Genomic DNA, 14949 nt, shown 5'->3' with positions numbered 1-14949 from the left:
AACCTTTAGGAGATGAAGAGAATGTGGAAGACTTTACAATGTCTCTCCCCCCATTGCTGTGTCCAAGTAATAGCATCCAGAATAGTAGATCTTTAAAAAAACTCAGTTTTCCTAGGTGGTAAGGTTTGTTAATGGAGAAGAGAATTTGGTCAACTATAAATTCCCTCCCCACTTTCTTGAGGATCCATAAGAGACTAATAAACTGTAAGCTTCAGCACTGAAGGAAATAAAAGTAACAAATCTATTTGAGAGTATATCTTTTAGGGCAGTGTTCTACTGCAGTCTAGGGCTTTCCTTCCTTCATATAGATGGCTTTGCATTTCCATAGGCTTGTAGCATGCATAAAGTATTCTCCTAGTCATCAGCTTGGCTGAGGCAGATTCCCCTTTACGTCCCATACGAAGGATAATATCACTGCAAAGCAATTAAAACCATCCAGTCGATTTCCATAAATGAGAATCATGAAACATCAAATATCTATTTATGTCTCTGCCAAATCTTACAGTAAAATCCAAAGGGATGCCAGGAAAAGGGATGAGAGCAAGAATCTCAGGCTCGTTATGAAAGGTCAATCCGAAAATTTCAGAGATATCAAAGGGACTGCACTATACTGTTGATTCTCCAGGTGCGTCTGGGGAAGCAGATACAAATCCCAGCCTCAAAACTTTCGAGGATTTTTAAGATAGAGTAAAACAACCAATTCCTCAAAGATGTAAAAACAAGTTGTAAAATTTGCATACAATGTGGTCAGTTTTCATATACATTTAATGACTACTGCTTCAAATTACACTTTTAGATACAAACACTAAATCTTGATTGTTAGTTTATCTTTTGTTGAAAAATATGAAATAGAATATTTTTAATTTTAAAATGAATTCATGTGAGCAACACAGCAACTGAAAATTTTCAGAAGTTTAAGTGAATGGAAACATGATTTAAAAGAAGATATTTTTCATCTTTCTACAAAATTATTTGACAGTTGTGGTAAAAAGTGTATCAATTCAAATCATATTTTGTTAACTGTTCTTTCAGTCATTAGATCAGTAGTAGACAAAAGTCTCAAGACTGCAGCCTTTGGCTGTATGTAGTCTACTGCTGATCAGAATTTGTTTACCAAGTAATTTTCAAATATGAAAATATGCTTCCAAATAAATAAAAGTTCATATAAAATTCATGCTTTCTGCAGAAAAAAAATCTTTTTCTTTCTTGTTAATGAAGCAAAAACCTGGGAATGGTACTGTTTGGAGAGGTTTCTCTCTTTTTCTAATCCCTATAAATCTAGTCATCTGAAAGACTTAGATAATCAAGTTTAAATTAATCATTTATCTTTTATATGTATTTAATGAGCAAAAACTTAGTTTTTAACAAAAGCTGGTTTTAGCGACAGTGATAAACCACATTGTCCCAGGCACTCAGCTTTACAAAAAGGCTGTGGACTCCATTCCATATTTATGAGTAAAGCATTTCATTTTCAGATGTATTATGTACTTGCCACTCTTTTAAAGTCACAGGAAACAAAATCCAATAATGCTCAGGTGGCAGGAAAGCTTAATTATAAGTTAAATATTTGAATAAGGAAAAAAATGGTTATTGAAGTTTGGTTTTTCATTCTCAACTGTTGAGAAATATCCGTTCTGTAATTACTAAGGAGAAAAATAATCTGAATGGAGGCCAATACATATTGGCCAAGCAAAGATAGGAAGGCTGATCTTTCTCAAGGGCAGCAACTAATTCTTATATTGCAAATGCTTGTACTGTTGCAGTAACAGGCCTGATCCTGCACTACTGAGATCAAAGGATGATTTTCACTTCATTTCATTGAAGAAACTTTCATGTGGGGAAAAAAAAGTTAAATCTCCAGTTCTGATGGATTGGTTCAGGTGCCATAAACAAACAACCGAATAAGTGGACCCATTTAGGCTTGGTTTAATGCATTTTCCCCTTTTTTAAAATAAACCATCTATGGTGATGAAGGAAAAGAAAAGCTGTAAATTATTGAGATCTATTCTTGGTGAGCCAGGCAGAAAAGCCAAGAGCTTTTCTGCTATGAAATACAAATAAATTGTGCTCAGGTAGTTTTGACTGATCTTGTGGTCTAAGGCTGTCACAGATTTTAAAATATATTGAATCCATTCATTAAGTTAATGCATGATCTGCCTTAAAAGCCAAAGTTGTAAATAATTATGTCTGTTAAAACAGGAATTCATTATCTGAATGAAGAAAATAATCACAGATTTTTATGGGATATGCCTAGTTACTTAATCTACAAGAACAATGCATTCTAATTGGGAGATGAACATTTGTTTTTACTCAATCATTGACTTATAACCAAGTGTTTGATAAGCCCTTTTGTTTTCTTATTGGCCGTGCCTGTGTTCAGAGAATTCTTTGTTTAAAATGATATGCATTCATGAAGCTAAGAAAGGCAACTGAACCTCTTTACTAACTTGTCGTCTTTACTATTACAGAACTGCAAGAAACTAAGACCTCTGAATATTACAGAATATCCCACAATCCCCTGGATTACAGGATATTATTTATGGATGAAGATCAGGACAGGATCTATGTGGGCAGCAAAGATCATATTTTGTCTTTGAATATTAATAATATAAGCCAGGACCCTCTCAGTGTAAGTTCAGCATTTATTTTGAGAATCCAAAATCTCTTTACTGCATACCATTCTTTTTTAAGAGGAACAATTTGTATTTCATTAGTTTGCAGACAGCAGTAGCCCAGGCCCACACCTTGTCGAACTGTTAGTACTTGTTTTATGTGTAATACAAGATGAAGGAAACATTAGCATGTCTGTGCCTCAGACAGTGCTTTTGACCAGTTTACTTGTTTCAAAGTGACATTTAGCATGGTTTGGCCTCAGAAGCAAAATTCATGTGATTTGATGGAGCTGAAATTTTTCCAGTCTTCTTGACACTTTATGATAATTTAGAAATGCACTTTGAAAAGAGGTCTATTATCCAGAAGAACATATAGCTAAATGCTCTCTTTTTCAGGCCGCAAGGGAAAAATAACCAGATAGAGCTAACGTGAACCTCCAAGCGTATTTATTTTTTCTTGGAAGCCTAATCTCTGAGCTGTTTTTCAACCTTTGTTATGTCTGGGTCAGCCCTTGCCCTTCATTTGGATAGCTGAGACTTCTCTATTTTGCATTTTTAGACACTATGACCCTAATCTCACTCTTGCTGCTGTCCCGTATTTGGGCTCCTTCTGTAAATTCCTGAGATGCTGTTTTCTAAGGACACTGTATGTCCTTAGACTCTGTAGCAGGCAACCTGCATACGAAAAGAATGAATCTATCACACATTTTTTAAAAGTCCACCGATTTCTCTCTAATTCTTGAATTTCCAGATGAAATTCAAATCCAGCTTCTCTGTTTTTAAAGTAATTCAACTGAAGAAGTATTCATGTGCCCAGAAGCCTGACTGTTAAGATATTACCATCTGACAGGCCATGCCTAGCCTTTAGACTATCTTTAGACTATCAGAGCTACAATACCTTCAAAAGTGCAGCTAGGCGTTGTTTTGCTAAATTCGTTGTATCCTTTGGTCTGTGGGCTTTACTGCTGTGCCTCAGGAGCAGAGGGACAGAGACACACAGGTTGAGAGTGGACCCCACTGGAGGGTGAGTAGGAGCACTTAAATTAGGCTTTGCTTGGTTTCACCCTCTGGACATGGCTGTCCACCTGAGTTGATAGCCGTTGGAGTCTAGGGAGACCACCTCTCTGCCATATGCATTTGATGATGTGAACATGTCCTGCTTCCTCCTAACATTACAGTAATCTCCATCTTGTAACGGAGCCACCTTCTTTGATCTGAAATAGCTTATCTGACCTTTTTGATAGTTCACATCTCATCAGTGATTCTGCTACCTTTATCTGGAAACGTGTAGAGTTCCCACTCTGTCCATTTCAGCCCTCTCATAATACGTTGCTTTTAATTCTGTAAGGAGTTCAGTTTCATAGATTTGCATCTTTTGTACAAAGTATATTCTGCAGTATAAAGCTGTAAGGAATTTAATGATCCATTCAGACACAGAAGAAAAAAAAAGGAGAAGAAAAACCATCAATCAAAAGCAAAAGCCCAAAGTTTTCTTTTTGCAAAATGTTTTCAGGCTCCACCACTTACTACATTTCTAGGGATTAGTTTCTAATAGATGTCCTTTGTATTCCAAAATCAAAATAAATAATGGAAGAAGCTCAAAAACTTCCGTGTGAGTAAGTAGAGTTCGGCTAAACATCCAGAGATGGAGGTACTTTTTTAAAAGTTGTCTGCAGTGCAAAGTTAACTAAATTCATCTGGAAATCTTAATATTTTAAGCAGATTTGCACTTACGCACTATTCATTGAGAACAGTGTCTAGAAGTTGAGTAAAAGTAAAGAAGATGAACAATAGCTAAGATGATGAAGATTAAAATCTGTGTCATGTACAAGCAATGAGAACGTTAAAAGCTTTTATTCAAGTTCGGTTTTACCAAGTTAGTTCAGTTTTCAGTTTTATATACTAAATAAATTGATTAACGTACCTCTAAAAGGTGTAATAGTATTTGGGCCAAATAGCATAAATCAGAGTCTTTACTAACTTTAAAAAAGTTATCAGCCAAGGACCTGCTGCACTATTCTATTGCATTCTAAGAGAGAGAGTTGTTTTCATTTATGAATGAAAGTATTTTTTCCCTAGAATGAAAATGCAAAAGCTATCAAAATGCTAACTTCTTGTTATAAACTATGTAATGCAATAGTCACTGCACTTTCTTTTATTAAAAATAAATTAGTCAATAATAAGTTACTTAAAATTTGCTTCTTTGCTCACAGATTTTCTGGCCAGCATCAGCAAACAAGGTTGAAGAGTGCAAAATGGCTGGCAAAGATCCCACGGTAAGTTATAATACACACACACGCATGCACCTACACACACAAATTACGTACTTTGCAATAAAGCAAGAGCACCATGAGTGCAGCCAAAAGCAAATGAAAGAGGTGTTTGTTTTGCCTTTTTAAATATTCTGCAGGCCAAACGAGAAAGTGAATTTATGAAAATTCATGCTATGTAAACACAATGCACCTTCAGACTTTGACAAATGGAAAAAACTTCCTTACCTTACATTTCTTTTTTGTAACTAGTAGATTTGGAAGATAATGGTATTTGAAGCATGTTCTGGAGATGGTGCTGAATAATTTAAAGTTAAGTATCCATATATGTGCTGTCTGTCTGTCTGTCCCTACAGATGGGATCTTAACAGATGGATAGTACCTGTCTGCATTGTGATAGCACGTAGTGCTTATCGCAGAAAAATGCCAACACGTCTTTTTATTAATTCTGTAAAGCAATATCCATATACGTATCTGGAAACCACTATGTTTCCGAGAGAAAGGTAAAGATGGTCTCTGAAATGGTGGAAACTGGCAACCCCAGAGAGGTTATATTGAGCTGTCTTGCACCAAAGCCTAGAGCTATAAGTAAACATCTTCCAAGGCTCCTACATCAGATGATAATTTTTCAAAGTTCTCTCTATAGACAGTAGATAGAAACGAGCAATCTAGAAAACCCAGTAGAATATGATCTGGTGGTACAATATACCAGATATTGTATTTGGTAGAATTGTGTATGAACATTGTTTCCTTCCTAAAGTGGTTTGGTCTTACAGCCTGCATATACATAAATTTTCCTCACAAGACAAAGTGAAATTGTAAGGAAATGCAGAAAGCTGTTTTTTTTTCATTCTCTTCAGTTGTCTTTTGACTGTTTACCATTAGAGCAGTGTCTAATAGAATTTAGCATAATTTTATTTCTAGCTCTTTTGTTTCTAGCTCTAGTTCTTTAGAGATAACCATTTTAAAGGGGATATATAAGTGAGAAAGCACTTTGGCATATATGTTACTTATATGCTGAAGGTGTCCTTTTATTTTTTTCAGTCCTTTTTTTTTGCCCTTTCCACAACCATAATGTGGATGGATAATACTGCTGACAAAAGCCAGATTTCAATAGCAAACTAGTGCTAAAGCCACTTCTGAGCCAAACTAACATGTCTGTATATGAGAGAATGGAAAAGATTAGGAACAACCCTCAGCTTTAGAGAGACGATGTATTTTGATTGGGTAAAAAGGTTTTGCTGATACAGCGTGAGCAAACATGTTACTGGTGATGCACAGTGTTCCCTCTAGGGAAATTCTTTCTATGAACACCAAATAGCTTACAATCATACACCAGATTCTGGTGTCCTAGTAGAGTACCAACTCTTGCTGAGCTGAAAATGTGAATGCCTTCAAAGGAAAATGAACTCTTCTTTGGTCAACATGTATTAATTCAATTGATTTTTCCCTGAAAATTTCTGATGACACACATGAAGATAGATCGGGGATCTCAGAAAAACATTCAGAAAAAAAAATTCTGTATTTTTAACCTAAAGTACATTAACAGCTCATCATGGTCAGAAAAACATGAACAAGAAAAGAAAGGGGTATAAAACATGGTAAATTGTTAGTGCATGTGATTAATGCGCTGTTTCAATTCTCATAACTACTTGGAGATGTTACTATTGATCTTCAAGATCAGTGCCAAGGTGAGGCAACAATGAATTGTGAATTTGCTCATGTAACACGCTGTTCAGAGTTTTAATATTTTAGAAATTATCTCTTTGCATAAATATGGGATCTGAGATTTGGGTTTGCTTTGGTTTTTAATTATTATCTCCAGCTATGATGAAATAAAATAGGAGGAAAGAGAGACTGTCTTAAAGAATCTTCCTTAGGTAGCTTCTTGTTTTCCTGCAGAGGTTCTATTTCTTCCCGACATTCAGGGTCTGTGGATGGAAATCAGATTATAGTGTGATTATGAGAAAGTTATATTTACCCCTCTGTAGCTCTTCTCTAGTGCCCTATCCATGCCCCATTCCCAGACTACACAAAATGGCAAGGAAAGAAAACAGAAGTCTGCAGCTGTTGAAATCCAGTGACTGCCAAACTCAGTAACTGTTTTCCTACTTCATCTTTCTTTGTTACACAGAAAGCAAAGGGCTCACCAGCCCTCTACCCGTCCTCCAGATCCTTCAAAAATATCATGCCATAAAGCAAGTTGGCTGAAGGCCTTGAGTGGAGGTCAATCCTTTAGCTTTATAGAGAGCATAAAAAGGCAGAGGAAGTAAATTCATATTAATGTGACTAGTTACAATAAGTTGTATTGTAAAACACATTTTTACAAGGACACTATTAAAATTTTAGGACACTATTAAAATTACCACCTGTTTTGATTCCCTGGAGTTCCCAATATCTAATAACGTTTGCCAATGTGAAGTTGTATTGTCTCTATTCCCTGCAGCACGGCTGTGGAAATTTTGTGCGTGTGATACAGTCCTACAACCGCACGCACCTGTACGTTTGCGGTAGTGGAGCGTTCAGCCCCGTGTGTGTATATGTCAACAGAGGACGCAGGTCTGAGGTGGGTCCCTTCTTGTTTTATCCCCTCCTTGTCTTGTTGGTCTTTTTAGTGTTATGCAAATTCTGATACTGCACAAATCTATGATCAAATAGAAAAAAAACAAAGATCCATGTTCTTCTAATGATCCTGTTGCCAGCAAGATATAAAGCCATGCTCAGAAACTATGCTCAGATATGACACTAATCTGAAAATTGAATAGTCATTTAAAATATTGAGGTATTTTCAATAAGAACATTTATTTTATCTGTTTTTTTTTCTGAATTTTGAAATTTCTGAAGAAATCCTTGTAAAGAAAGTGCTAGTTACATAAAAGGCAAATTAGGCAGTTTGCCAGCTTCTTATACTACCATGAATTACCTACTGATTCCTGGAAGAAGCACTTAAGTTGATTAACTATTCAGCTATATGACTGTTTGCTGGACTTACTTACTTAGTTTAATGTCACTTAGGTACAACCCTACTACAGGTCCTATTCCCAGTGAATTTTCATCTCCAGCAGAAGTTCTGCCCCAGTAGATTCTGCCAGGATGAAGTTAGCAAGGTTTCTCCTCACTGTAAGGTCCTCAAGGGTGTAAATCTCATTTTCTCTAAATAGGTCTACAATTTTTCTGTATTCAGTTTCACTGTGTATTTTAAATATACAAAGTACCAGATGTTTCATAAATACATTGTCCAGATTTCATGCTTTGAAAGTGAAATGTTTGTTTATGTGCAAATGTAATAGGTAATAAATTAAGCAAGCAGAAGGAGAAAGAAAAGCATTTATCTGTGATCCAGCACCTCAGTAGCTTTTGGGTCAGATTCATATCCGCCGGCACAGGGGTGTGATGTATATTTTCCTGTGCAATGTGGAAGCAGATGTGTTAGAAAGCAAGATCAGAGGCTGCAACCTGGACTTTTGCCATGAGAGGGCAACTTTAAAAGCTGGGCTTGCTTCTAGGTGAGACAGTGGGAAATTCATCACTGGTTTCATTGGGAGTATGACAGGAATTCTGGCCAAGACCCAGGCCTACTGCAGAGGCTGCCAGGGAGGCAATAAATCAACCTACCTTCTCCAGGTAGCTTTGCACAGGATGATCTCAGCTGCTTTTGGTAGATCGTTATCTGGCTCCAGCCTCCTTGACAGAGGATGTAGTCTGAATCACTGCACCTTCACTCCTAATGAATTATCCAGAAGCAGAGGTTCATTGGCCTGGATTTAAAAAGCACAAGCAAGCAGAATTGCTGGAATAAATCCATCCCTCTGCTTTGCATAATCTTCATTATCTTATTTTGCTTATACTGTGAAACAGAGGTCTGTTTTCTTCAGTTAGCAACTCATTACCCAAATTTATTTATTGAAAATATATTTGAAACATATGAAGTGATCTCATTTGTTTCTAATACATGCAATACCCTTTTGTAAGCTTAAGCAGTAGTATCATAATCCAGAAAACTTTTGACTCTCTTGATATTTGGCTTGCTGTGCATGAGATTTCTATTGGAGAAAATAATAACAATAAAAGACATGAGACTTCCAGATGATGCAAGATGTTAAATTTCTTAAGTTTAATATAAAAAGGCATAACTTGGAAGAGCAGAATTGGCATCCCTTAGCCTGTCTGTATAGCTACATGCCTATGATCAATTGATTAAATAAACTGATGTTTCAGACGTCTGGAGTCTGTCAGACATTTGACTGTAGACATTGCATTCTCCAAGCCATTACTGCACAGGCCAACAATAGCATAACGGTTTAAAATCAAGTATTTCCTTCTTGAGCCTATTGCATATATAAATGCATGCCTAATTAGTAGAAAAGGGTGAAGAACTATGTAGTATTGATGGAAAGAGTGAAAATTCTTTCTCCTTTGCTTTTATCATTTCACCTTAAATTTTTAATAGTTTTCCATGCACAGAAGTCCATTTTTGCAGGTGCAAAATTGCTGTTTTTAGAAAGAACATCTGTTTTTCTCTAGGAGCTACAAAGCCTAACAGTAAGAGTCATATCCAGCAATCATAAGAACAAGGCCTATTTTGTTCTTTTGTCTCCAAAGTGAGTCCATCAATGACACAGAATGTTTCTCTGTTTATTAAAACATGTTTCCCTGAAGCAAATTTTGAAAAATAATTCCTGCTCTGCATACTGGATTTTTTGGTCTTTGGTAATGACTTTTTAGTCACACAAACATATTCTAAGAACAGTGCAGTTGCAAACAGAAGCAAATATAATCACTTTGTGAATTAATTACAGAGTAAATAAGTAGTTTAATATATATTAAAATGAAATATTGTCCTGGGGCCAGTTTAATAATACAGTATTGCACATTTTGATTTGGTAAATAGTGGCAGAATATAGTAAATATAGATTAACATCAAACATCAAAACATTAACGAAACACAAGATCATAGTAGAAACTTCATAGTTAACTTTTATCATTGTTTAGTGAGTTTACTCTAAAGTGACAGATAAGATCTCGATGATTAAATCAGGCAAAACAAAAGATAGGGAAAAGAGATAAGGGATAATAGAATACAAGACTTGCAGTTGTAGTAGAGCATTACAGATCTGTAGAGTCTACAATTTATTATCACCAGATGGCTGCTCAGTGATCTATGTGGCATCCCGGTTCTATTGTGATTTGCATTAGCAGTGAAAGAGGATATAAGGAGTTGCTTGCTGGCTTTAGTTTAATATGTACAACATTGGTATGTACATCACAAAAGCCTTCCTTTGCATTTTTGGTCAGCTACCTTGGTCAATTGAAAGTGAGATACTTAAAGTTTTTTTGGTATCTTTGTCAACTGAAAGTGAGATACTTAAATTTTTTTGGTTTTTTTTTTTTTTTTTCCTTCCTTTGCAATAGTGTCTTTCAACCTTTTATTAAATAGGCTAAGTTTGTAATAGGATGCTAGGAACAAGTTTTTCATGTGGTGTGCAATGGAATGTGAGTAGAGGTGCTATAGATCTATATCTACTTCCATTACTGTCTGCAATGAATGACTTGGACCCAGTGGTTCCTTTTTGTTCAGCAAACCTGCCCTCTAGTATTATTGGGAACTTGGAAGTGAAGAATTGTGCCAAGATGAGGGTATAGTCTAAAGATGTTCAGACTGTCTGTATTTCAAGCTGTTGTCTAGATTGTTTATACTTTGCCAAATATATTTCCTATTTTTAAATCCCATAAAATATAAATGAAACCCCCTTACCAAGTTTCTGAAACAGTAAAAAATTTCCAAGAGATTTCTGCCTTCAAAAGAGATACTAGTAAATCATCGATCATTATACAACTAGAGCTCTGAGTTTAATCCAAAAAATGGCACTGAATAAAAGAAGTGTGATTTAGGGTTTTGGAGGCTTGATACCCCAGTAAAAAGCAAAATATTTGTACTATGACAAAACAGTTGTCATAAAAGATTTATATTTAACATTCATTCTAGTAGCTTTATTATAAATGTTTTAAACCAATATAAGTATCACCATGTATTTGGCAAATAAACAACAGCTTCAGAAACACAGAATTAATCTTCACCAATGTTATTGTATTATTATCAGAACAATCAAAGCTCCAAAGTATAATGGAGCTGGAGGAAAATAAAATCTCTATTTCAATTTAGTTAATGAATAACTAGAATCATGAAAATAACTGAGTAAATGTGAGAAATTGCTTAAAAAGTTGATGCAAATCTGCATGGAAAAGATAAATTGCAGACAGTCCTGAGCTGATCACTGTTAATGCTGGAAATAGCAAAGAAGAAAAAGTGCTTTATCTGCGAAGGTTTCTAAAATGAGAAGTGACATGAACATCTACATTGCAGGAACAAATCTTCAGGATTGACTCCAAGTGTGAATCAGGGAAGGGACGCTGCTCTTTCAACCCTAATGTGAACACGGTGTCTGTTATGATCAGTAAGTAAAACCATTCTGAGATGCTGAGGTCTAACTCCTTATTATCATTCATAGTGTGGAATAGGGAGATGCCATAGATGAGCTGGGCACAGATTTTAGGCTTTGAAAAGGAGACTGTTGCATTAGTGCTGATGGGCAGAAGTTGTTTCAAAGTTAACAAGCAGCTAGGGATGGATGTGTGAACAAAATGCAGAAATTAGCTGTTGAGAGAAAGAGGGAGACGAACAGAAAACAAAAGATTATTGCTTTTCCAGGATATGCATTTTTTCCCAGGGTTAGTTTCCACTTTCTGTAACCCTGTCTAGCATTTCTATTTGAACAGTTTCTGACCTTGTTCATCATGGGCAGTGCTCGTGTCTCATTTAATCATTTCTAACATGTCAGTGTAGACAGGAAAAGAAATCCTGAAGACTTAAGCTTGAATTTCATTTCTCTTGTCATCTCTGCTGTAGAGCCCACCAGCTATTACAAGCCTCTTCATTCCTCAGTTGGCTTTATACCCAACCAATTTAGCAATTTTCTTCCCTATGAAAGGCCAGAGAGTGATACAACTGGCACACCTAAAATATCCTTGTGGGTTGGTGGCAACTGTGCTCAGTGACAGGGAGATACTTTCCTTTGCAGTAACTACTGTACCTATTAGCACCTACTACTTATTACACACATAAGTGTAATTCAGTTGGAGACATAGGCTTTGTATAACCCAAGTCATCAGCAAAAGAAAATCCCTTTATATATATATATATATATGTATATTTAAACAGAAGATTAGCCTGTAGACATCCTTGAGGAGCAGCCCGATGGTTTTCAGCAGGCATACTGAGTCAGTGGTTCCCCAAGAAACTCCCCACTGGCTCACAAACGAGAACTGGGCTAAGTTGTGGCACTTTTAGATGACTAAACATTGCATTAGTTCATTAGACTTGCCCTGTCAACTCTTTTGTTTCCCCTGTGCTGACTCTCCACTGGTGGGAGGTTCCCTGCAGCACTTGTGCCGACGGGCAACCAGGCAGAACGGGGGTCTGCCTGGACATCTGGGCTGCCGCCAAGCTGGGATTAGCCCTTAGGCGAGCAACGGGTCCTCCTTGCTGCCCTTCACCTTCCCAACACTCTCACAGGCTTCTGCATCCGAAGCCTCAAGATCTGAATATGTACCTAATTCTTGCAATAGTCATGGCTGCAAAGGGAACAGCAGTGGTACAGATTTTTCACACTCCCTTTAGCAAAGAGAATTTAGTGCATGCAGAATGCCAGATATTTGACCCAGGGTTTGCAAAGAAGCAATGTGTGGTGTGTCTGTCATTTGACTGCCACTGAAATCAATGAGAATTATATTTGTGTTGCACCAGATATTCTCTTAAAAGTCTGGGTCTCATGGAGCATAAGGAAGGTATTCTACCATAAATTGATATATTCTATTATCACTATTCTTCAGACTATAAATTATAATATTTTTTGATTCCTCATTGCTGATAGTATAAAAGACAAATAATTTCTTTCACAGAGGTATGACCTGGAGGGGAATTGTAATGTTAAGACTGGAAAATGCTGCCAAGATACCTCTCAGGCAATTTGTTCCCTTTGTATTTTTATCTCACCAATGATCTATGTTCAGTGTTTAGAGGTACACACTGAATAAGAAAACATTTGTTCAAATCCAGTGATTGATTTATCCATGTCTCCTCACTGCTATTCTGGTCTTATTAAGTGAATCATTATCATTAAAAAATAAAATTTACTCACTCCTTCTAGATTTCATGAAATCTTAGTACAAAGTATACTGTTCCTGAACACTAACATTTTTTTCCTGTAATAGATTTATGGCAGCTTTGTTCATCTTAGTAGACTTTACATTATCTTCCTTGATCCTTGAGTTATGTGACTGAAGAGACCTCCCTCTGTGTTGGACCCATCTTTTATGATATAATTCATCTACAAGGTTTAAATTATTCAACAGAGGTCAAATTCTTTTTAAGACTTTCCTACAGATTATGTTTTATGCTCTTTCTCAGAATTCCCTGCAACTACAAGACACAGTCACTTCAAAAACATTAAGCTTGAATGAAGTCAGCCTCAATATCCATGCTGGAACTGGGATGATTTTATAATTGACAGCATGACCTAGAAATGATGGGGACGAAAGCCCTGGTACTGAACTCTCTTGTGAGGGTTCTTCTGCAAAAGAAATTCCTTACCCTGTCTTCAGAAGATGGGAAATGCTGCTAGACTGGGTAACTCTTACACAATAAAAGAACCATTTTTAAATATAGCTGCAGTATCTCATCAATTTGGGGCATTACTAACATCCTGCATAACACACAATATGACCAGAGAATGAAACAGGAAAGCTGTTTCACTCTTCAGAGGATAAAAGCAAATTAGAACTTGGTACGATTTACCATTGTACAAAGACACTTTTGCGTCAAAGCAATAAAAAATGTGCTTTGATGAAGCTTGGCATAACTGCTGTGTAAGATGTATGCCTTTTTCCCCAACAAGGCCCTGAAGTGTTTACATAAGCAGACATACCTCATCAATTCAGTAATTCCTCTAATAACAAAGAGAAGTAGGGGAAATTAGTTGTTCTGTGGGGAAAAAAAAATGTGTAATTCAAGAATTTAACTAAAAGGAAGCAGAGCTGACAGATGTCATCTGGTACATGTTTAGCAAGTAGAGTCTTGCTTAAGGAATATCTGGTAGAATTTATATGTAATAGGATTAAGAATTACATATTATTATCATCATTACTTTAATGTATATATGTGCATAAAAAGCACTGTGAATTAGTGAGAACCACTTAGTACTAAGTATTGATCATTCTTGTCATTATATATTCAGGATGTAATTTTTTCACAGACAAGCATCAAATACACTGTTTAGTGTGACACTTTATATTTTTCACCCCAAGAGAAGGTGTTCCTCTGGGTATGATTGCGCTCTTCCCTGGGAGAGACAAAAGCAGAATGGCTGTGATAATCCAATAACTGATCTGTAGTGGAGTTCAGCCTGGGCTGTAACCGGTAGTAGAAAAATACAATCTCAAGAGTCTAATTCTCTCATGTGCCAATAGTCTTCCATACTGATGTGTGCAAACACACACACACACACACACACACACATCAAAGCTTTAAAATAGCCTTAAGCACTTCAGAACCTGTGACTCTTGCCAGATAGACCACACTCTCTGGGTAGTCCAGGAATTCAGACAAAAACATCAATCAAAGGACCCAGCTGTACTGGAATGTATTCAGCCACCACTCCCACTCTGAAAGTTTAAGTTTATTTTAGCTACTGTTTTCTACTCTGGGGTTTCATTGCCATTAGTCAGTAGAAATTGCTTGGTTATTCATGGAGTGGAAAATGATAGTATATGTAATTATAATTATAATTATATATATGTATATTTATTCGTACACACACACACAGAGATACACAGTCTGACAGATGGACTGAATTTTCAGTCCTGCATGGGGAGGGCAGAAGTTCATAATTCTGTTAATGTAAGTGTCTCATGTCTAATTCTGTTCATACAAAATAGACCTATGCTTAGAATCAAGTATGTAAAAGGGGGCAATTGTTGCACCATGTTACTGAGTAAAGTTCAATAAGATG

The 14949-nt window shown here is 36.3% G+C and overlaps 1 protein-coding gene across 1 annotated transcript in view; it reads left to right on the top strand.

The window, feature by feature from the left end:
* Window positions 1-14949, top strand: part of SEMA3C (semaphorin 3C) — a 113321-nt gene that overhangs the window by 61646 nt on the left and 36726 nt on the right. Inside the window, exons 3-6 of the mRNA XM_088523515.1 lie at window positions 2469-2629; window positions 4826-4888; window positions 7329-7448; window positions 11247-11337. Coding sequence (XP_088379641.1) covers window positions 2469-2629; window positions 4826-4888; window positions 7329-7448; window positions 11247-11337 — 435 coding nt within the window. The remainder of the gene's footprint in view (window positions 1-2468; window positions 2630-4825; window positions 4889-7328; window positions 7449-11246; window positions 11338-14949) is intronic.

This window comes from Tinamus guttatus, unplaced genomic scaffold, assembly GCF_059628265.1.
Source record: "Tinamus guttatus ecotype Peru unplaced genomic scaffold, ASM5962826v1 Tinamus_guttatus_pri_ptg000193l, whole genome shotgun sequence".
Classification (NCBI taxonomy): domain Eukaryota; kingdom Metazoa; phylum Chordata; class Aves; order Tinamiformes; family Tinamidae; genus Tinamus; species Tinamus guttatus.
Note: the sequence above shows the minus strand (reverse complement) of the source record. Positions and strands in the feature narration are given on the sequence as shown.